The sequence below is a fragment of the Momordica charantia genome, assembly GCF_013281855.1.
Source record: "Momordica charantia cultivar OHB3-1 chromosome 5 unlocalized genomic scaffold, Mcharantia_2.0 BLBB01000005.1, whole genome shotgun sequence".
NCBI lineage: Eukaryota > Viridiplantae > Streptophyta > Magnoliopsida > Cucurbitales > Cucurbitaceae > Momordica > Momordica charantia.
The window spans coordinates 20,784,468-20,809,849 of NW_028275163.1; the positions used below are offsets into that span (position 1 = coordinate 20,784,468).

The following is a 25,382-nucleotide window of genomic DNA, read 5'->3' on the forward strand; positions in this document are numbered from 1 at the left end:
AGATATTTTTGAGAAAATATAGTCTAAGGCCAAATTTTTTATGTTGAACTTTAATATATAATTACCTTTAATTATATTTAATTTAAAAAATTAGGAGTCGTTAAATTTTAAAAGTTTATAATTTTAATATATATATATTACTGTAAAGATTATTTCATGGCCTCTAAGTGATTAATTTCAATACAACAAAATGCGGTGATAGATTAAAATTCAACTTCGAAGAAATGAGCCAGTGATTTAATTAATGTTCATTTAATTAATATTTTATAACATGCATTTTTTAGTTATAGTTAAAATTAGTTTAAAATGTTATTAAAATTTTAGATAAATTACATTTTTAATCCATGAGATTTGAGTTAAGATTCTATTTGGTCCTTAGATTTCAAAATCTAACAATTTCGTCATTAATGTTTTGAAAATGATTCTAGATGGTACTTGGAGCTAAATTACCACTATTTTTTGTGCAGTTGAAAATATGGAAAAAAAATATTTAGTAAAATAAGCAAAATAGCAGCCAAATCTAGTTTTGTCAAATATAGCATTTTTTCCAACATAAAATTGAGATCTAATTCAATATATCTGCAATATATCTTACTAGTGATATATGCCTCTAATATACCACTGATATAATAATGATATATAATTGATTTACTTGTAACTAGTGATGAACTTGTACCACTGATATACGTATGATAATCATTGATTTACCACGTCGATACAACATTTATATATCTATGATATATACTTGATATGTCTCTAATTTAACATTGATATACAAATAATATACCACTTATAATAACTGTGATATCTACTAATATAACTTCTTATATATGATTATATGATTTACCACTAATATAACACTGATAGATATTTGATATATACTTAATATACTATTGATATACCTCTAATATAATCATGATATCCACTAATATAATTATAATACTTGTGTGTTGGTATAATATTTTTTCATATGAAAACAATGGTGCAAAAAAAATTGAAATATAAAAGTAATCGTATAAAAGGTTTACGTGGATCATGTACGTCCAAAAAAAAAAGTTAAAAATCTGATATACTTTATAAATTTAAATCGTTTATATCACTTATATTTAGTATCTAATTAATATTAATATAGAATAAATAGTAGCGATATAGTAACCCATATTATTGATAATATTAGTATATCAACCAACAAATTGCAACGATAAACTAGAATTTAAACAACCGATATACCTTATAGTTAGTATATAAATTGCAAATATATTTAGTATATCATAAATTTAAGGTACATCAGATAGATAGATATAAATAGATAATACATACATCTAATAATGTATATCATGGGTACATATGATAAGGTATTATCAGTAGTACATCAAATGTATATCTGGAGTATATCAGAGGTACATCAAATGTTATCAGATATAGATTGAATGTACATCAGATACAAATATACATTGGATATATATCATATACAAATATACATGGGATGTATATCAGATATCATAAGGATAAAATTGAAATAATAAAAATTACGAAAATAAAAATTCAAGTATTTTGCTATATTTGAAATTTTGAAAAGTTGGTGACATTTTTTGAAATACATAAATTATTTTTCTACCCACCACAATCACCCTTATTTTTTTAATCGAAATATGATGTACCTGGTAGTTTTATGTGGCATATTTTTAAATTATAAATTATTTTTCATTATGTGTATTGGACTAAAACCGAGCTGAACGAAATTGTGAATACCCCCAATGTATCGAGCCTTTTTTTCACTCATACTAAATACATATTCTTCAAAGATTTTCAAGCAAAAAGTTTACAGTGCTAGTAGGTACTCCTTTTTATAGTAAATGAAATTATTGATTTCAATCAATAAAATAATATCTTTATTAATTGCGTGATTGAATATTATTAAAAATGTTTAAATATTATTTTCATCCAGTTTTGTTCATTTTGGTATTTTAAAAATATATAACTTTCATTGTTGTACTGCAATTGTGATAGAAAAAATGAGATAAAAGAAATGTAAAAATATGAAAATGCAGAGTAAATTTCTTTTTAGGTAGGTTTTGACTTTTAGCAACTTCTAGCCACAAAATGTGTCATAATAGTTAATTTAACTATTTTAATGCTAATTATCCTATTTGTCATTCTAACCTATTAATTTTTCAAATTACTTTTCATTATCACTTTGATTCAAACAAAATTATTATTTTTTAGTGTAAAATGTTTGTGTAGGTATTCAAACTTTCAACTTGATGGTTCGATACATGTGCCTTCACTCACTAAACTAACAAACAAAATTATTTGTAACTTATAAAACTAAAATTATTTATTTTATCTCTCCTAATATTAACAATCAAGCAATATGTGTTATAGGTTGAAATTTAGCACAACAGGCGTGTCTAAACTTCCCAAGACGAGGAGACGGATGTATGGGCTTCAGCTTGAACACTCCTAAGACGAAGAGGACGGGCCATTCGTAGCACAAATACAGTAGTGTTCCGACCTAGAAAGATTATGACCAACAGAAAATCTGTCAACATTCGATAGAACAATTATGCTATTAAAGAATCTTTCAATTGTCAGCGAATAATTCATCAAAGTAAGTACAGTAGGCAAAGAGCTCCATCTCTTTATAAGAGGCAGAGTCTATCCTTTTCATTATAAAAGGCGGAGCTTATCTTTTCCAAAAGTACGTAATCTCCTACCATGCAATTTAGCACGATTTGACACTAGCGAGATATTATAACATTATAAAAAAAATTTATAGGTACGGTACTCCGTAGTGTAGGCTAATCATACAAAATTTATTTTAAAATATCTACAGTGTAACAATAGAGGAATTTATAATTGTCAAACAAAGCATAACGAGATAATCCAGAAGTCTTGGATTCTACAGCGGGTTGTACTCTAGCAAAATAATAAATAGATAAATTTATAATTTAATCTCGTCCAAACAGCGCCTTCCTTTTGCATATTGGCCCCGATTTGAACCGTTAGGGAAACCGAATTTGTATGTGTTCCAGACTCTGAGCTTCCAAAGGTCTCGAGCTATGGCTGAATCAGCTTTCAAGCAAACCAACGAACCAGACAATGAAGAAGAGGAAGAAGACTACATGGGTGATCTTTCTAAGTTGCTTCCTGTAGAAGATACTACCTCTTCGAGATCCTTGTCCAGAAAGGTAACCCCTTCTGGCTTTGCTTGATTCTTCGGCTAATTGTGAATTACCGGACCTTTTTTTCTGTCTCAATTCATTTGAATTCTAGGGTTTATTTACTCTATTTGCTGTAAATTTCACTTGGATTTTATTGGTTTTCAAACAAAGCCTGTTGGGTTTTTTTTTTTTTTTTGTTGATTCTTTATTGAAATTTGTTGAATCTGTTTTTCATTTTTTTTTTTTTTTGCAGTTCCCTGCTAACAGAACCTCTGCTGTTGAATCCTCGAAGAAGAAGCCCAAAACCTTCAATTGGCAAGAACAGCGCAGATTGGATAGAGAACGGAAGCAATTCGAAGAAGATGAACAGACGTTAGCCAGAATAGAGGCTCCAATTCCACAATCGAACATTGGGTTTAAATTGTTGAAGCAAATGGGGTACACCCCTGGCGCAGCTTTGGGCAAGGGGGGATCAGGTCTGGCAGAACCAGTGGGACTTGAGATTCGACGGTCACGAGCTGGAATTGGCAGGGAAGATCCGATCAAAGAGAAGAAGAAGCAAGAAGAGTTTAGAGCTCAGACAAAGAGGAGCCATCAGGAGGCTTTAATGGAGGAATTTGGGTCTCGACAGAAGTTGCAGTGGCGAAGTCGAAGAATTGTGGTCAATTACAAGAAGGCGAAGGCTGCACTTGATCAATTGGAGAATAAGGAAATTGTGGAGCCTGAGAAGAAGGACAATGAAGAGGAAGAAGATCAGGAAGAAGAAGAGGAAGAGATTATAACAGAAGAGGTACAATTCTATTCTGCAAATTCTAGCATCCTGCACCCCCCGTTAACTTTAAGTAAAATTTCTCTAATTTCTATGACAATGTTGGGCTTAAAAGTGAGAAAAATTTACCATTATCTTACATAGTTTGAAATAGATTCTCGTTCTGAAGCTAGAGTTAAGATCATAATACATTATTTAAGATACGTTACAATAGGTAGAAGGCAAATTTAGTAGTCAGTGGAGAGTTGCAGGTTTAGCATGAATTATGTTGGAGTGCCTTGATAAAGGGCTGGACCATAAGCGCCCATCCAATTGTATTGCCTTAATACAAAGGTTAGGCATTTGGACGACCGTTTTAATTTCCCCCCAAATGTTTCTTATAGAGTTGCAAGGCACTCGTAGAACAATTCAAGATTTGATTGTAGGTTACTTTTTATGAATTGAATGACTTTCATGATTTTGTCATTTCTTGGATCTTATTTCTATACCATTTGTTGGAAGTGTGTGGGGGATTCTCATAAAGCAAAAACAAACAAGAAAAGCTATTTGTGTAGGATCAAAATATTTTCCATTTAGCTCTTTTATCAATTTCATTCTAGTTTCAATTGGAGCTGTGATTGGTAGAATCAAGCATATTGAATCTCTCAGAATCTTCATATACAATGCTTCATAACTGCCAATCAATTTTTATTCGTGAATCAATCACTTTAGATAGCCTACTATAATTTTTTGGCTTTAATTGCACAAAAAGTTTTTTTCATCATCTCTAGCTTGAAGCATCATGGTGAGAGCCTTCTGAAAGTTTTTGCTTATATTCTATAAAGTTTCTCTTTAAGTTTCATTCAAGATAGCTTCATATTTTTGGTTCTATGTAGCTTCTGTCAACAGTTTTTTTGCATCTTTTTTGCATCTTGTGAACCAAGTAGAATGTTGATGTTAACTACAGTCTACGGTAATCTTCTTTGGCAAGTAAAGACACTTGGAAAGAAACTAAATTCAATATGTCATTACCTTTTCAACTCAAGCTCTAATACTTGGGATGGTGGACACTTGCCAAGAAAACGGATTTTCTTACGTTGAAAAATTTCACATAACACAAACTTGGTTCAACACCTCTGTCAAATCTTTTCTTTTCCCCTCCACATGCTTGATTTGACTACAGTACCACTCCAAGGATAACTGGTTTATGTAAAAGTAACAATGTCATGATTTAATGTAATGCACAAAAAGGAAAGAACCCGAGGCACGGAGGTTGCAGAAAGGTATTCCAATTAGCATGAACCTTAGGTCATAACTCAAATCCTGGAACCAAGTTAGTCTTATGGGTATTAAATGTCTTTTATGGTGAAGTTCCTTTTGTAGACCTAATAAGACCTGCCTGCTTGGCTGCAATACATTATTCATGATATTATTTTGCATTATTTCTGGTGAGCGTTACTTGGGAATTGGAATGACACAAGACTAATTGATGCAGGATTTGGAGGATGTATTGATGAAACTGAGAGATGAACATCGATATTGCGTTTTCTGTGGATACCAGGTGACATATTACATACACCATTCTCTGACACAATAGTTAAAGACTGAAGCACTTTATCTTTTTGTAGTCTTCTATGTTATATTACCAACCACCAGAATCCTGCTTTTCTAACATCCTTCTTCTGCTTCTGCCAGTACGACTCGATGGAGTTGCTCATATCTAACTGTCCAGGAATTAGTGAAGATGATCACTGATCACTGAACTCTGAACTATACCTTTTGCTCCAAACACTTCCATGGAGATGGGCTTTGTTGCAAGTCTCCCCTTCAGATCAAGGGTTGTATTTGTATCATGTGCTTCAATACTCTCAACACGAATGGAGTAGTCTCTCATACAGGAGTCCAGTCCGAAGTTGCTGTTCGAAACAACAATTTTTCGCTTCTGGGAATCATCTAACCTTGACAATGGATGGCCAGAGGTACACTTACAGATCTCTAAAGTTTTCACATTGAGCTATACGAGTAGTGCAGAACACCCCATTGACGGTCTGCTAACTGCTTTATATTGTACTTGGCCAAGCTTCATCCTACTGTGTGCCCTTTTGAGTACAAATTATGAGAGAATTTGGAATCATACAAGGTTTGTCTTGTAAGTGTATGATGTTATATTTAAATAACTATTTTAACTCTGTCAAATCACAATCCTAAACATAATCGAGAGATATAACCATCAAAATTTGTGAATTAAACTTATAATTTAGCCTAACTCCCGACCATTTTGCTCGTAGCCATTAACGCTAACTCTCTGATGGCAATGGCTCTTTCAAAGGCACCCTATTATTGGGTTGACCGTTCATTTCTTTCATGTGCATTCAATTTTTGCCCTTTTATGAATGCAGGCTTGTCATAGCCAACTCTTTCTGCACCTTGCAAGCTAACATGATCATGTTTGATTCTTAAGGTAGTAGCCAGCTATAACTATTCATAGTTTGTGAATTAAATTTATAATATTAAAGTTTGAACCTTTAGGTGAACTTAAAACAAAAAAACTCTTTATGTTTTTCGAGGCTAGACCTTGGAGTTTATGTTTTTCGAGACCAGAACTTGGAGTTTTTGAATATAAGAAAGCAAAGTTATGACTCTCAATTATCAAAAAAATAAATAAATAAACGAACTTATAATTTGACCAAGTTATTCAATCACAATTTCTAAAAAAATTTTTTTAAAACGAAACAAAAACTTAGTTTTGAAAACAAATTGCAAATCTTCAAAGTAATTGTTCTTTGGAGATGTAAATTAGTGTTCCTATTACATTTTAAGTTTTAATTCCGAAAATAGACTTAAATTCAACATGTCTATAATTGAAAGATTATAATATAACCAAAACATTCCCTTTAATTTTTAATAATAAAGTAACAGAAAACATAATCATGTTCTATTTCGGAAGGAAAAAAAACAGAAATAAAGGTGCACTTTTATACACATTTCGTTTTTTATTTTACATTTTCTTAATTTATGCAGTAATTTTTCATCTCTATTGAAAACATATTTAAATTCTTAACTAACTAATTTTATTTTTTCAAAATTTAGCTTAAGTTTTGAAAATGTTAATAAAAACTATATGACAAATTGTTTTTAAATTTAATTTTTAAAGACAAAAAACTAAAAACGAAATTGTTATCAAACGGACCAAATCATTTTGGTGGCCTATTTCAATCAAACTCGACATGATTCCTCTACTCTAAGAAGATGGCCTATGAGTTCGCTTTCCATTCCTGCACATACTTGGTGACATTCATGCATCCAAAATCAAGCAGCTAGAAATGGCAAAACAAGAGTAAACACAAAAGCATCAGGTAGTTCCAGAGTCAAATTTCAAAAGGCAAAGTTCAGGTTTCAAGCCTTGCAGGTGTTTGTCTTAAAACAGAAAGGAACAATAGTTTACGAATAAACCCAACGGTCTGGGAATGGCGTAGGCGATGACTCTGATGTCTCGAGCCAATTATTCAAAGCCTAAAAGAGGACTGATTCCATCAGAAGAGTGGAGGAACTGCACCACTTCAAAGTGACCAGTGCAGATGCTGGGTGGAGTTGAAGGCGCTCGAATGCCCGAGTTCCATGTACGACCTCCTACCTTGATGATGAGGAAACTGGACATCACCAGAGAAACTGGTAAGCGCCTGTGAAACTTGATTCAGACCCAGATCAGATGTCAGGTGGTCCTGGGAGCTGCTGCTAGCAGCAGCTTCATTCCCCTTGAAACCCCACGGTGCGGTCGGGAAGTGGTTGGCAGCAGCATGAGTTGCTGTAGTTTGAGCCACGAGCGCACCTTCAACATTCAACAAGGCATTTACCTCAAGAGCCGATGATGTTCGGTTTCTGGAGCCCCATGTTTGGTTTGACAGAAGAGAGAGAGCACAGGTTGAGTCAGTGACTCCATTGATGCATTCTCCAGAAGGATTCCCAGGACCAGAAAAACTGGTCCCAACTGCAGAACCTGGCACGAAAAGTTCAGATGGATTGTTCTCAGAGCTGCTCTGCCATGGATGAGGGGTATATTTTCCCATGGCAGTGATTGTTTGGTTTCCGGGTACCCGTTCAGATGATTTCATAGCCGACCATACATCTCTTCCGGTTAGCTTCGGGTATGCACTGAAGTCCATTAGAAAACTTCCAACCCTGCTGCTGTTTTCTATCATTGCAAGCAGCAAACAAATGGTTAGTTTTCCGCAAAAGATAAGTTGATGATACAAAAATTAGATAGCTCTTTAGGTTAACTTGAAGTTAGATCATTTTTATCCTGAAGTTTAGTAAATGATGATGGCAATGTCTAACCAAAGATCGATGAAGAGAAGCGGCCATAACGAGTGGATAATAATGACCCGGGTGGAGGCTTCCTACGGCGCTCATTATGACCAGCCAGACGCCTGCGACAACTACGTTTTCCTTGATCAAACTCAGGAAGCTGATGAAATCTGGCAAAAACTACCAAAGCAGCAATCAGTTTCAGTGAACTATTGAAAGCATACTTCACATACAGGGAAGAAAAAACATCTGGATGTACTAAAACATATATTACAAGACAAGGAAAATAATAAAGACCATAGACAAATATTATCCTTACACATCAATCGATTGGGCCCCCAAGGAGCTGTTCTTGAAAAATGTTTCAAGAGCATAGAATCAAAAAATACAAAAAAGGAGTTACCAAAATGAATGTTTTGGTCGTTATACTTTTAAAGAAAAAAGTGATATTTTGGTCCCAATTTGGAAAATTTTAACACAAATTTTATATACAATAAAACTCTCAAATACAAATCTATAGCTATATTTCAAGAAATTTATTGACTGGAATGTCATTCTAAAATTATAATTGAAAAAAATGTGATAAAAAAGAAAATTAAGGACCAAAACGGTCACTTTTTAAAAGTATAGGGACCAAAATAAATGTCTCAAAAGTATAAGGACTAAAATGAGCAAAAGCTAAAAGTATAGGACCAAAATAATATTTAAACCAAAGAATTATTATAAGTCGTTTTAGCGATTCATAAGTTCAGAAGACTAAAGAGCCAGTGTACTCAAGGTGGCTGACAACCTCTCCTCTCCCGACTCCTCCTTAATCATCTTGTTCGAAGAAAAAGGCTAAAGAAATCAATTATCAAATAAAGTTATTTTTCATATTTTATGGACAGTGTCCTTTTTGTTACAACTTTTGGGTAGGCAAAATTACTCTATTACTGATATTTTGGATTTCGGCCGATTGGAGGTTGTTCTTTTTTTTTTTTTGAAATTCGTGTGTCCGGGCTAGCTTGCGCGCACCTCGACTAATCACGGGTCAACCGCCTGACCCTACTACATTTGGTTGACAAGGTAACTTGTAGGATATTAAATCTTAGGTAGGTGGCCACCATGGTTTGAACTGATTGGAGGTTGTTCTTGTAAAACCCTTTTGGTTGTGGGTTGTCTTTCTCTTCCCCTTTCTTTTGTATATTTTACCGATCTAATGAAATATCATAACATTGTAATGGATCTTAATTTGAATACACATAGAAATGATAATATTTCATTTCTTTTAAAAGAAGAAATAAGACTTCATTGAATGAAAGGAAGGTACACAGCCTTAAGCCAAAGCGATAGCAGAAAGCCTCTAACACAAATCAAAATTAACAAAAGAAAGAAGTAACAAAAGAAATGTTATCACAAACCCTACTCATGGGTCTTCCATTCTGGGGAATAACCTCACGTTTCTTTCTATTAAACCACTAACCAACCTAAAAGCTTAAACTGATGAATTACGATAAATTTAATCTTTTATAGATACCTTAACACTCCCCTTCGCTTATGGGCTTGCAATTTTGTACAAGGCCCTAATTTTAACAGAGAGTAAATGACATTACTGGAGATCGAACACAGGACTTCCTACTCTAATACCATGTTAAATCACCCGTCAACACAAAAGCTTAAGGTGATGGGTTGTAGTGAATTTAATGTTTTATGGATACCTTAACATTTTCCAATCAAACTTCTCATGTGGCCATAGAATTAGCTTTATAAGAGGTGATCTTAACATGATTCAGGAATACTAAGAACCAGCCAAATAAGTTAGTAGCTTCCTCCACAACTCCAAGATGACATGACAGCACAACACCAACTTTGTCAAGAGCCATAATGGGATTTCCCTGCTGAACTCTCTTGCACATAGAACCTCCATGCAATAGTTCGAAAAAAACAAAGGAAGAATTTTCTGTTCTTTGTATAATTGTGTCTCCAAAAAAAAAAACATAAATCCTTGTGGAAAATGAAGGTGCCTAAGCTATCTTCAAAACTCTGTAGTCATCATCTCAATAAGACCACCATCTCCAGCCTCTTAATCAGATTTAATTGATGCATTCAACCAATGCAAAATCAGCAAGTCTCTTCTAGTTTCAAAATTCCAACACAACATCACAACCTCATTCCAAATATCCAAAATGTACCAGTCCTTAGTGTTTGGAGAACACAAATGATTCTAAACAAAATTACAAGAGGACCCTGATCGATCCATAAATCTTCCAGAACCCTCAAATCTTTACTATCGCCCATCCCAAAATGACTATGATTGGCATCAATATGCCTAAGGGCTAAGACTTGAGATCTCCTTAGCCCAGCTTCTTGAGCTAACCACTCTACTTCCTGAGAATCAACCACCAAGACCAAATCCAAACTCACTTGAATTTATCCTATGGCAAAATTCAAAAATTCATCTTTTTCAAGAGGAAACCTCCGTAGCCATTTGGGTGGCACGGACATGGTCCTTTTCTTCAAAATCCCAAATACCTGAGCCACCACTATCAATGGGGGAGGCACTAAGTTCCAATCTACAAGAATGAGACCCTCCTTCCAACCTGGGACACCTCCCAGCCCGACAAGAAGTTCATGAAGATTTTCCCTCACTCTTTAGACACACCACAAGGCACCTAAATTCTTTCATTTTCTGCCACTTGGTCATAATCTTCTGGATAACAGAGCATTAAAAACTTCTGACAACTTAAAAATTCCCATTATGAGGGAGGCCAAGATATGAATTGGGCCACTCATGACTCAACAATACATAACCTTACCCAGTTTGGGAATGTTGCAATAAAAATGGGTGTCATCAAGAAATTTGTAAATTATTTAGATGGAGCAAATATCTAAAACCCTTCCACAAAACCAGAATCCAACCTATTTAAAGGTGTCCTACCAAGGCAACCGTCTACTTGAACTAATAGGAGACAGAGTGTTTTCCCTTGCCTGAGGCCTCTCTAAGACAAATGCTTATCTAAGGAGTTCATTCGAACTCCCACGTTCAATATATCTTTCCATATGAAACAGAATGCCTTGTCTCCATCAGAAAAGAAGTTTAATAGGATATCATTGCCATTAACAGAAGAACATTATCTAAACCGTTTTTTACTTTGATGTGTCTAGCTGGGCTCCCACTCCAAAGGGCTTTTGTAATTTACTTCTGTACTTATTTTGAACAATAAGAGGGATTTATGTTAACTTCCTTGGCCTTTGAGGGTTGTGTAGAATATTAAGTTTTCTAGCTTCCATTGTATTAATCTTCCTACCATACAACTCTTTCTAAAATAACAAGAAAAGGGATTAAAATATTTGTTCCTGATGCACCATAGGAAGCTGCAACAAAAACCCATATGGCATTTTGGATATGAAAATTGTACAAAGTAAAAAGAAGGGATAGAAAAAAAAAAGTAGTTGCACAAAAAAGAATAGTCAGAATGATTGGATGTAGGCCATCGTATTGACTAATATCCCTCTCCAGAAATAATATCGAGCAAAAGGTGGAGAATTGACAACATCCAATTAGAACAGAGTTAATAAAAAGACAATTAGAATCATTAATTAAAAAATAATAGTCTTGAGTGCTATTTGGCTCCATAATCTTTTCTGTAGGGTCTGCTTGGTTCAAATACAAGCAGCTGGACGTTGTAAAAAAAGAGGTTGGCCCCACCCAAAACCAAATAAATCCAACTAAAAGAAGATAAGACCTCATTGATAGATAAGAGAGATGAAACCAAAACCACAAACACATAAAGCCCTCTGAAGTGAGCAAGAAGCTGCTACATTCAACCTTGTGCTACAGCTCCGTACTCATATGTATCTACAAACTTAACCAAAATGACACAAGGAACATGATGAATCTAAGTTTAGACACAAGAAAGAAACACAAAACAGGACAGAGACAAAGAGAAATGACAAACAGTCAAGTGAATCCTTCTGTCATATTTTCTAAGAGAAACCTAACAACCATTCATAAGACCCAAAAGGAAGTACAAAATCTTCACTAATCAAACCCAATAACTCACAGATCACAGGAACAGAAAAGAGATTGTTTCAGCATGTGCTAAGCATATTCAACAACCCAAGATAAAAGAAAAAAAATCACAGACCAGTAAGAGCTCTGGGGAAAAAATTGCAACAAAAACCAAGAGTTAGAGAGCAGCTGACCTGCTACACTGCTGGCAAAACCTTTGCTCAAGACCAGCAACAATGACCTTGGGGGATTTGGAGTGCATAGTACAGACTTTGTGGCGTGAATAGTAAGCCTTAGCATCACTTAGATCTACTCTACACCCTTCAACCTGACACCTAGGGGGTTGAGCAGCCTGAACCACGCCGCCCCTTGCTTTCTTGGTGGGTGCAGTTGCAATTCCAGCCGAAGATGAGAAAGATCCCCCACCTGATTTCGGGAGCTCCCCAATACCCACATCTTCAAAGTAAATTTTCTGCCCAAATTTCAGGCCATTGACCGACTCAGCGGATGAGTTGTGTGGCGAGGAAGTGGAAGACCCACCAGACTCGGTCAAAGAGCTGCAATCCATTTCCATCAGAAACCCAAAAAACACAAAACCCCCCTTCTAAATCTCATCCGTTGAGCTTCTAGAGAGGAGGGGTCGCATTATGAGGCTGTTTTTTTGACTGTGCGGGAAAGAAAGAAAGAGAGAGAGAAAAGGGGCTAAAGGTGAAGTGGGAAAGAAAGAAGAGTGAGAGAAGAAAGAAAATGGTGGTGGTGGTGATGTAGGGACAGCAAAAAGTAGAGACCTGACAGAGGCCCATGCCAGCTGAGTGCTGAAGTTTTCTTTTTTCCCTTTTTTTTTTTTCTCTCTTGGGTATTGTATGCTACACACTCGCAGCCCTCCCTATCCCTGCCAAAAATAGTGGGAGGAGGAGAAAAAAGGCTAAACCTTTGAGAGATTTTGCACTCATGTGGGGTCTTTTTGGCGCTCTGACGGCCACAATTCTTCCCCAAAGCCCTTCTTCTCTCTCGTTATACTCAATCGCCATTTTGGAAAAAACTTCTCTTGCAATCTCTCTTTGCCTGTTTCTTGATTTTCCTGCTACTTTCCAACTTCCATTTCTTTCATGGACTTGGAATTTGTTGGGCTCGTCTCAAATTGATCCTTTTTTAAGAGATAATTACATAAATAGCATCGAATAAATATATTTTTTAAGTTCACCTCAAATAAGTAAACGTTGAGTAAAAGACGGGGAGAGATAGGAATTCATGATCTCTTGGTCTAAAACAGGTGTAGTTACAATTGAGTTAAATTCGGGTTAGTACTCATTATATTATTTAAATATTATATGATAATTTGATTTCGGATAACTTTAGACTTTTAGCATGACAGTAAATAAGGAACGAGAGAGAGGTAAAGGATCTATTGAAAATAAAATATTTTGGTTCTGACCCGTGAGAATCTATTTTTGTGCTGACTATCATTGAAAATTTGATAGCTCGTTATTTTTTAAAAAATTTATGTGTTTTTTTTTCTCTCTCTTAATTGTTAAACATTTAAGGGTGGTAAGCACAAAATAAGTCTTGAACAATAAATACCTAAATGTTTTCTAAAATAAAATTTTTTAAATAATAACTTAGATTTATGTTTGCTCTTTTGAAAAACATTTTTTTTAATTATGAGCTAAATCTCAAATAATGCGGAAGAACATTTTTGTGTTTTGAAATTGACTAAGAGTATTAAAAAATAATCTTGAAAAAAAGTAAAAATAAAAATTGTTACTGAAAAAATAAATTACAAAATAACAAATAAAAATTAGATTATTGTCAAATATATTTTAGAAACTTGGTTATATTTTAATTTTTGTTTTTTGAAATTATATTTTTCGAAAATCACTTTTAAGATTAGTCTATTTTAATCTCTACCGTTTTAAATTCTATATTTTAATTTTTGAACTTTTATATTTATTTCATTTTAATTATAATCCTTCAAGATGTCTATTTTAGTCGAAAATAATAATAATAAAAAATTAAATGAATGTTGGCCTTATGTGCACATTTATTTAGAATATTATGCAACAAAATAATAAGATAAATCCAAATAGTTGTTTTTTAACCTCACAAATAAAGTAAATATTTTGAAAGTTTACAAGTCAAAATAATAATTATTTTTTAATACAGAGAAAATTGGACCCATTAAAAATTTTAAGATTAAAGTTAAAAATTCATGGACCAAAATCACGTTTAAATCTACTTTAATTAACATTTGATGAGAAATGGAAACAAAAATTAATTTAAAATATTAGGTTAGAGAATAATTAATGAAAATAAAGAATTGTAAATTGCAAATAGTTTCAAAAATTCATGAAGCACCAATGGAAGGATTTCTTTGCACCCAAAATAAAATTTATAAAATTTAAAAAATCCAGCTATTTACTTAAAAGAAATAAACAAATAAAAAAATCCAACTTATATGCGCAGCCACGCCGACGCTGCGCTCTACACTACCAATCAGATTTTTTTTAGTTGGCAACTTTTTTACTTTTTAATATCTGGAAAAGAAATCATTTTTTACATCGAAACTAAGTTATATCAATTTTCATTATATACTTTCAATTTCATTAAATCAGATAAATAAGTATTCCGTCAACAAAAAAAAAAAACTATAATAATAAGTATTTAATTTTTACTTTTGTTAAATTTTCACTAATTTTTTATTTTTACAATGTAAAAAACTTTCAATTAACTCGTTAATTTCAATAAAATTAATTTGTTTTTCTTTTTATTGAATAGCTCTGTCAAACGGTTTTTAGTTAGTTTAAGGTATATTGTTATACCTTCTCAAGTTAGAAATTAAAATTGAATTTGTTCCCAGATGTCTTTTAATATATTTTTTGAAAAGTAATTAAATACGTTAATTAAGGGACAAAATGAAAGAGCTGAATTTAAGTATGTTTGAAAAGTATATATTAACATTATAGCAATAGCTAAGTACAAGACCATGCTATAAAATATAAAAAGTGAACTATATGTAAAATATAATAAAATAACAGTTAAGAAACTTAGACAGAAGTCAAAACAAACATAGCTCAATGGTAATTGGTATATATCTCCAACTATGATGTTGTAAGTTCGATTCCCCACCCCCACATGTTGTATTAAAAAAAAAAAAACTTAGGTAGAAAAGTGTCGTTGGATAATATTTTTTGTTTCTGCTTTATCGTTTCGTAATAAATTATGTTTGACAGCTCTTTCTTATTTTTGTTTCTTTTTCTTGAAAAACAACATAAACATTTTTTTAATAAATTTTTGTTTTTCATTGGTTATATTTTAAATTAAAATAAGTATTTTTTATATTAAAATTAATTTAGTAGTTCATTATTGTTATATTTGTTTTTAAATATTTATTAGGCAAGAAAGATTAAATAATGCTTTTGTTTATGTTTTATAAAAATTGAGAATAAGAAATAAGAAATTTGATATTGTTATTTCTAAATTTCTATCCAATTTTGGAAATATTTATTAAAAATGAGAACCAATAATAGTTACTGAACACTAAGGATGAATTTGGCCAAATTATCAAGTGTCACGTCAATATTTTAAATAAATTAAAATTATATATTGGACCAATTATAAATTTAGAAGTATTCTCAAATTAATTTTCAAATTAGTAAATCAAATTATGACAAGTATTTTTTTTTCACGTGTCGTGACATTGGTTAAATTAAGAGAATTGGCTCAAACTCCTGTAAGCCCAACAGATGTCTATATAAAATCCACTAAAGACTCTATAAATAGATGATGTCACCTCTCGATAATTCATCTACTGCAAGCCAAAGACTTTATCAAATTGTATAACTAAAGAACTTCGTCAAGCAACAACCTAATACTCCAATCAATATGCGTAGTCAAATACTTCATCAAGGTGTGCAACTAAAGGCTTCATCAAACTTTATAGTTGAATATCTTAAAGGTCTTTCAACAAGCTAGAAGTCGAATACGTAAACCTGTTTGTTTCGAGAACAAGCTTATGGCTTTCAAATCAAAGTTTGCATCCAAGAGAAATCATCATAAAATTATATATTAGAGATTTGAGATTGTAAACATACGTACATAAATATAAATCAAGTTCATTCAATTCGAGTTTCTCTTCCAAAATTTTTTCATAAACATTTAAAAATTGAATACGAAAAATGCTCAAATCAGCTCTAATAAGTGTTATACAACATTATTAAAAATATATTTGTCTAGAGATTCATTTGACCTTTTTTGGGATGATTCATTTGACTTCTTAAAATACAACAATTAAGGTACAGTTAATCTATGAAAATTTTGTTTTGTTTTTTTTGGTATGAATTGTTTTATTGAACTATATTAAAAAATGATTTTATTCGCAACAAATATTTTTTTCCTCAGAACATATTTGATTCTACTCGCACCAAATGGTTTTTTTTTTCCACAGCATATTTTGGAATGCATGATCTCTGTTAATTATTTAAAATAACTTCTGAGATAGTCATTTTACAAGTATTTTTTCAAAGAAAATGTTTTTAATTCGACCTGACCTGTCAAAAAATGTTTTTTTCATTTAAAACCAAACGCTAGATTAAAAAAAATCATTTTTAATATTTAAAATAATTTAGGAAACTATACAAAAACACACAATCAATTATTATTATTCTTTTTTTACGGAACACTATAAATTATTAATTGTCTATTTAGTTTGTAATCTAGATTGGGACTAAATCAATACTAATTTTATAGTTCAAGAATTGAATCATTATTTTGACAATTTAGGGACATTATTTTAATTAAAATATAGAAACCAAATGTTTTTGTAATCAGAAAAATAATTATTACATATTACTAAAGAAATCAATAATACTGATATACTTAATTATTAGTGTTGATATACCAATAATATACTTGATATTTTTATATATGAATATTGATACATCAACGATATACATGATTTGGTATGATATTGATATATCGTAGACGTAGATGAAAACCTAGAAGGATAAAATCGAGATAATTGGAAGATGGAAAATGTGATTCTAAATATTTTGCCGTATTTTGACAATTTTGAAAAATTAAAAAACTTGTATTTCATTACAAATTCCAATAATGTTTTGTCCTTTTTCTTCCATGACAAGATGTTTTGTCATACATGAATGAAAATTTAGTACATAAACGTTCCAAATTGAATACCTTTTTTCTTTATTTTTGTTGCCTTTTTCACACATTATTGGAATAGAAGTAATCATGTAAGAATATATATATTTCAAAATAAATCTTTGTCAATTATTTTCCCATTCTTTGTAAAAAAAGTTGAGAGATTATAAGCCAATAATAGTTCAAATTTGTGGTCACACTCACATTAAAATGTAGACCTACAAAATGGAGTACTCTTTTCTTTTGGCTTTTTTTTTTTTTATCTATGCTTTCTATGATTTCATTTATTTTTTCGCTAAATTTATCAACATAAACATAGTTAAACTAATTAAAATATATATCGATTTCAAATTCTCACTTAAACTAAAAAAAATCAATTTAAACTGAATCCAATTAGTTAAAACACATATCTCCGACCAAAATGTCGAAAGTTCGAATCCTACCCCCCACATGTTATTGTATTAGAAAAAACTCTATATACTTTTTGTGTTTACTTACCATGTAAATTACGCACCATTAAAGTAAATAAAATATGATAATTTCACTACTTATAAGCTAATAAAATTTATTTAATAATCATTACCACGTCAATGTCCTATTAACAATTTTTACCTTGGGGTTGAATAGATAAACATAATCAAAAATTAAAAATATATTAAAATTAATATTTTTAGTTTAAAAAATAAATAGCCGTAATATTCAAGGTTGAATGACTAAAATTTGAACTTAAACTATATATTAAAATCAACACTATTAGATTTAGTTTTTTAAATTAAAGTAAATTTAGTACGTCCAACTTCCAAGCACCTGATTATATTTGTTGTTTTTATAAACATAATTTTTCTTCTTTCCAAATATTAATTAAATAATTCACCAAACTCAAGAAAAGTCAAAATATGATGTTTTGTCACACATGGTTGACTGTTTATTTTTAATTCAATTTAATTCAATGTTTGATATTCTTAACACCACATGAATATTATGAAGGTACATAAACTTTCTAATTTCTATATTGAACTGCATTTTCTATTATTATTATTATTATTATTATATTATTATTATTATTATTTATTACCTTTTTCATAGATTATAGGAAGAGAATTAATAATGTGAAAAAAAAATATGTATTTATATTGTCAAACAAAATCTTTGCTCAACTATTTTCTACCTTTTTTATTAAAAGAAACAATTGGATATTATTTGCCTATATAGATCAAATATAATATACATTTAAATTCTAGTACTTGAAAATTTAAATGCATTTGGATTTCTTAAAAACACACTTGAATTATTAATCAAAAAAAAATTAAAAATAAAGAACAAATTTTCAAATACAATTTTTTTTTAATTTTTTAATAAGTAGATAACAAAAAGAAAAGAAACACAATTGTTATTCCAAGACTTAATTTTTAAAAATAGAAACCAAAAAACAAAATTGTTGGTGCCTAAATTTTTATGTTTATTCCATTTTTTTCAAAACTTCAAAAAAAAATTTTAATCCAGAAACTTTGTTTTAAAAAATTATTTTAGTATTTATCATTTTTTTAATGAATTGTTTAATAAAACATTTATGCGGATACATCTTTATTCCATTTGCCTGATCATAATTAGTTTGGTATTAGATTTCCAAGAACAAATTGATTTTTGCTTAATGGTAAATAAATAAAAAAATGCCATTGTTTAAGGATTGAATAAAAAAATCGAATATTTGAAAATTTAATAATTATAATGTAAAATAATTATAAAAGTTCTAAAGACCGCATTATGATTTAAACTAATTCAAAATGACCAAAGAAAAAAATAATTTTGTCACAATATGTGTAGTTGCTCGAACAAAAAATATTCCTCATTTTTTACGAATTTGCATGTAGAAAATAATTTTTAGTGAAAATTTAAAATTTGCCATAGATTTAATTTAGTGAGTGAATTTTAACTTTAAATGTAAAATACATTTGAATTTCATTAAAACAACTCCAAACTTAAACCAATAGTAACATTGAAACCTCTTCAAGACTGAATTTTAAAACTCCCACAAACCGGCCAATAAATCATACAAAGTTGAATTAAAAAAAAAGAGAATACTAAAAATCTAGCCACAAAAATGTTCAAATCCAACTATGAAAATACTCAAACTTTAATAAATAAATAAATATATATATTGAAAAATTTGTTCAACTAAATAAGAGCCACAATGTTGATTCAAGCATAACCAAAGGTTTAAAAGGTATGATGTCGGTCAAAGTGAGCATCGTTTAGCGATAATTGACATGTATCTCCAACCAAGAGACTGTGAATTCGATATCCCACCCCTAAAAAAAAAGTATGATGTGGATAGATCAATTATTAATGATGAAAAAAATCACCACTCAACCCGACCTCCCGCTCTGATACCAAGGATGAACAAACGACCATTCAACTCATCAGCTTATATATATATATATATATATATAAAATGTCGATAAAAATATTAATAAAATGTCGGAGATACATGTTAATTCTTTTATGGATATCTAACATTAATTTTGTGAAATGTCAATAAAAATATTAATAAAATGTTGATGTTGATGGATATTTATAGAAAATTATAAAAATAACAAATATGTAAATTAACAAATAATATTTTACCATGTCGATATCAGTGATATTTTGTTGATGTTTTTTTATCAAATTTGTTCCAATACTATGGAAATGTCGATTAGCCCCTTATGTCAATGTTGAACCCATAAACATATGAAATTGTCGACACGTCGACAAAAATTTAATATCCTAAACATAATTCAACCGAGTTAATGCAATGCACTATAAGATTCTCCTAAACGTTAGAGGTTCGAACCGAATCCTTTCTAATGGGACATGGATTGAAATGAAGAAAAAAGAAAAGTAAAATGAAAAAAAAGAGAAGGGAGAAAAGAAAGAAAGAAATAGAAAGTGGGATGGAAGATGAGTTGGGAAATGTAGCAATAATTGGGGGCAAGAGGGAAATATGATGGGGCCTTATCTGCAAAAACCACAACCATTTGCACATGCCATCACCCAAAACAAGACCTGAACTTGGATTGGATATCTCCCACTGACAAACACCCAAGCAATTGTCTTGTCTCATAAGATTTCACAATCTTCAACACTTGTCCCCACCCAACCATTTTTACATTATTCTCCCTCTTTCCAATTTGGTCCTTTTATCTTTTATATTTTTCAATTATACCCTTCATGGCCCTAAATATTCAAATTTGTTAGGATAAACTTACGGGACATGATACTTAGAGAGGCTGGATCGATCCAGTAGGTTGGAATGAGGAATTTGAAACTTTGCTCTTAAGTGGAATTTGATGCTTTGGTCCTTGAGTTTTCGAACTAGGTTTAAATGGTCCCTCAACTAACGCCTCTATTAGATATCTTACAAAAAAAAGCTGATTGGATCGGCATGACATATTTGAGTTGGAAAATATCATTCATCATGTGGATATTTACTCGCATGCACTAGATGTTAAGTCATTGGGTAGCGCAATATTGAATAAAATAAGTATGCGATGAAACCTCAATACATTCACGTGGAATATAACACGGCACTGATCACTATATATTATTGGTCATTGTGCAGCATGATCAAATAATTTAGTAATGCAATCATAAAATTAGAACGTAAGGTTGTGTTGGTCCTCCATGCGAGCATTTACAGATGCCATTTATAAACTTTAGACCGTATATAGTCTAACACGATCTTATCTTCCATGACAGGTTAGAGTTTGTGATTGTGCCGCTAAGTTATCTGATTTTGCTACACGATAGCAAAAAATGTTCATTGATCGCGTGAGTTATCAGTGTGATATTACATTCCACATGGATGCATCAAAGTTTCATGATGTTCATATTTTATTCAATTGCGCCACATTGATAGGCATAGCGCCACGGAGAGAGGTGAATAGACGCAACGAATGATATTTCCAACTCGGATATGTTCATTGAGAGACCATTTAAACATTTTCTAAAAATTCATAGACCAAAATGTGCATGGCTTTTAAAACATAGGGACCAAAGTGACTTATAAAGTGTAAACTCAAGGACCAAAAAGGGTTTTTTTTCCCAAAATTTTTGTAATTAACATCTAAAACGAAAATTATTATATATGTTTCACTTTTAGCAGAGGGATAAAAAATTGGATCTTCGATCTCTAGAAAACATAGCAAGATACCTTAACAAGTGAGCCAATGTTAGGTTGGCACGAAAGTTTTTTGTGTTATACCGTAATATTTCAATCTTAGTTTTATAACTTGAATTAACAATGCGAAGCAAAAATCTCATTTTCATTGTTTTTTAATTACATAACTTCTAGTAAAATAATAACACTTCGATCATTAAAAAAAAATCATATTCATTTGCTTACATGACATTGGTACTCAAGCATATGATATTTATAGAATTGTATTTATAATTTTTAATAATTGAGAAATATTTTATGGTCCAAAACCATTCTTGAAGTGATTCAAAGACAGATATGATTTAATATCAATAATTTCACTCAAATAGGGAAAGGGTCAAAGAAGTGTTCCCCACCAACACAGACCTCTTTGTAAGAACCATTGAATACTAAAAAATAGGTTTGCTGTCCTTTTGAATTTGATTCATTTTAGTCATTGTATTTTCAAACAATGACTATTTTAATCTGTATTTGCAAAATTAAACATAAACTTTATACATAATGGAAATCTTTTAATTCAAATTTATAGTTGCATTTCAAGAAATTAGTGAGTAAAGTGATAATAAAATTTTTATGGAAAGAAATGAGATAAAGAATCAAATCGAAGGACCAAGATGATCACTTTTAAAAAATACAGACATCAAAATGGATACTTCAGAAATATAGATACCAAAATAATATATGAACTTAAAAGAATAATTAGGAATATAATATAATTGAGATTAAATATTATAAAAATAGTAGCTAAAACAATAATTATATATACATGGTGGATCACAAACATATGAATATTCAAAAAGTCTACTTCATCTAAAAAATTATGTTAACCCAATTTAAATAGGGAGCCTACTCCCAACCCTACACCATTTAATATAGTCACAAAATTTATTAAACATTTAAATCTAGAATTGATCACAAAGATATTCAAATAAAATGTTGGTGTTATTAAAAACATTAAACTAAAAGGAGATGAAAAATTATTTGGGAGTTTATGAGAAAACTGGATACTTGTATTCGTGTTGAGCCTTCTCTTAGAAGGCTACTTATTTAGTATATTTTGAGAAATTTTTAATCGGTGGTAATTCATATTGTTATATTTATAAATATAGTAAAATAAAAATATTTCATATGATTCCTTTTTTACCCTCGTACATTATTCATTTATGTTTATTGGTGAGAGATGAATTGTCATATTGGTAAATATAGTAGCAGAAATTTTTTTAATGTGATTCCTCTTTTACCCTCGTACATTATTTATTTACATTTATCGGTGAGAGACTATGTCATTGATACACATCCATCACGGATATAATTTATCATTAGATCGGAGGTTCAAAGCCCCGATTACCCCCAATTTGTTGTACGAGAAAAAAATGTTTTGAGATTAAAGATAAAATAGCTTGAGGCCTATGCATTCCTATATGTCATCCATTAATTTGATGTCAATTCAACCTCAATGTTGGCTAAAATTTAACCCAGACAGAAATTTGTCACTACCAAACAAAGAAATAGCAAGTATTTCCTTAAACAAGAAAATTGTTAATGGCACAACAATTATTCTATACAACTCTACAAATATGATCTACGAGACCCATTTTCTAAATTCCAACTTTGAAGTTCAATTTAAAATAGGAATACAATTCAAAAATCATGATCGATCGAAGAGAAATATCAAGAATATTGTCACCTGTTCATTAGTTAGAGTAGCTAACACCAATATTTTCCATGCTCAGAATTGAATAAACTCTAATCCTAAAATAGGCTAAGTTATGCATTATCATTATTCCTAGGTAGCATTAATATTGCACAGACAAGGTATAAAAATATAGAGTTCTACTTAAATCCACAAGCTCACCTGGGCACCTTCAATGTCCAAATTACCATTTCAATCAATAAGATTTGCCTATTCTCAGCAACCAATGTGTAGAGGTGCATAGTCAAGCTCTAGGTTCCTACAAAAAAACCGAGCAGGTACCACGAACAACTGAATGAGAATGAAAATAATGCAGGTAATACCGTTATTACGTGAAGGGGGTAAAGAAATAAGAAGAAACAAAAGTAGATTGCAAAAGTTACCCCATACTTGAAGTCTTGTGATTAGTCTTACATTATCCTTTTGAAATCATAAATATTTTACCCTTTTAATTCTATGGCCAAATATAGGTTTTAGTCCGGAGTGTTTTCAATATAGTCCCCAGTGTAAGTTCGAGGCTAATTTCTCATCTAAATTTGTCCCGAGTGTAAGTTCATCATCAACCAATTTTAACATTCACAACAGTGAGGGTATAATTGAAAAATGTTAAAACAGAATGAACTAAATTTAAACTTTTTCAACAATAGAGACTAGAATGAAAAACACTATAACGTTAGGGATTAAAACATATATTTAGCTTAATTTACACATTTTTCTCTCTAAACTAAACTTTCTTATTTCAACCAACGAAAATGCAGATGCGGCACATCAAAATTGCAGAAGTTACCCCAACATCCTATCCAAGTGTAAGTATTACTTCAATTAGATGAAAAAGTTAAGCCTAGAATAGAAGGTACAGTTCTGTAAAGTGTAAGATTTATTATTATTTTTTTAAGATAAGAAACCAAACTTTCGTTGAACTATAAAGTGTAAGTATATATAATTTTGTCGGCCTAGTTCAACTAGTTAAGACATTACATACCAGTCTTAAAAGTAAGAAATTCTCACCCCTACAGCGTTTGTAAAAAAAATTGGTATGTAATTTCAATTAAAGAAGTAGATATATATTTGCATGGATGCTAAATCTGAAGTGTAAAGGTAAATATAAAGTTTTGAAATTCACCTCTTATAAATCACATTGAGGTTATTATTTCGCCATGTAATATGGATACCCGCCCATTCCAGCAGGTGCAGTCGGGTGAAGTCCGGGAGCCTCTTTCACTCCAATCGCTTGATGAGGGTATGGCATTTGGGGTTGGCCCGCATACGAAGCGTGTGCAGCCGTAGGACTAGGATACGAAGCAGGATATGCAGGAGCTTGGGGATAAGTATAGCCAACAGGGGCAACAATGCCGTGTGATTTTCCGGGTTGAGGATATCCCGCTGCTACTGGATATGGCATGGAAGGAATGGCTGGGGATACTTGAGCCTGCACCATCTTGCTCCTGTGGGAATCGGCAAGCTTCACAATGATGTTCCTTCCCTACAAAGAGTCAAAACATCATAGAAATGCTTACATATGGAAACAGACTTACAGAGAATGTCAAAGATTCTAAACGGACAAATTTTACTCCATATCTTAAGTAAAGAGAGGAAAGTTTTTCAATTCTTTTCAATATGCAAATAAAGAGGCTTATTTAGAATCTTAAAAATTCGATACTCAATTGCCATACACGTTTCTTATTATGTTGTTAAATTTAACTAGAAGAATGAGTCAACTGTCGCCCAAGTTGCACTACAAAGGATTTGCTGAACAGCTTTAATAGTATGATATGAAACAAAGGAAAAGTGAACTCTAAAGAACTTTACATATTTGTATACATAATACATCAGTAATATATTATCCTTTTCATTGAAGGTTACAAGTTATTTGCAATATTTTGACATATGGACAAGAACATTTCTAGTTTGGCTCTTGAACTTGATTGTGAACATTCTTCATTTCTACACAATCCGCTTTTGTTTGTTCCCCCTCTAGAATATTATTTTCAGTTTACCCCCTTCCCCTTTCAAAAATAAAATAAAATTGATTCTAATAATTCCACATTTAATCTAAATGATTGCTTATGCTTAATTAGAACTCCTTTAAGATTCATACATCCTCGGCAGATGAGTTAAACTAAACC

At 31.3% G+C, this 25,382-nt stretch overlaps 2 protein-coding genes across 2 annotated transcripts; one reads left to right on the top strand and one right to left on the bottom strand.

Moving 5' to 3' along the window:
* Positions 1-2,955: 2,955 nt before the first annotated feature.
* Positions 2,956-6,178, top strand: LOC148211518 (uncharacterized). The gene is made up of 4 exons (XM_088123598.1): positions 2,956-3,191; positions 3,418-3,954; positions 5,408-5,473; positions 5,608-6,178. Exons 1-4 carry the CDS (start codon positions 3,063-3,065, stop codon positions 5,665-5,667), a joined length of 792 nt encoding a protein of 263 aa, XP_087979724.1. The 5' UTR covers positions 2,956-3,062; the 3' UTR covers positions 5,668-6,178.
* Positions 6,179-7,250: 1,072 nt separating this feature from the next.
* On the bottom strand, positions 7,251-13,070 carry LOC148211519 (squamosa promoter-binding-like protein 9). The gene is made up of 3 exons (XM_088124133.1): positions 12,403-13,070; positions 8,248-8,387; positions 7,251-8,104 (listed from the first exon to the last, which is right to left on the bottom strand). The coding sequence occupies exons 1-3, from the start codon at positions 12,780-12,782 to the stop codon at positions 7,473-7,475; spliced, it is 1,152 nt and encodes a 383-aa protein (XP_087980259.1). The 5' UTR covers positions 12,783-13,070; the 3' UTR covers positions 7,251-7,472.
* Positions 13,071-25,382: the final 12,312 nt, after the last annotated feature.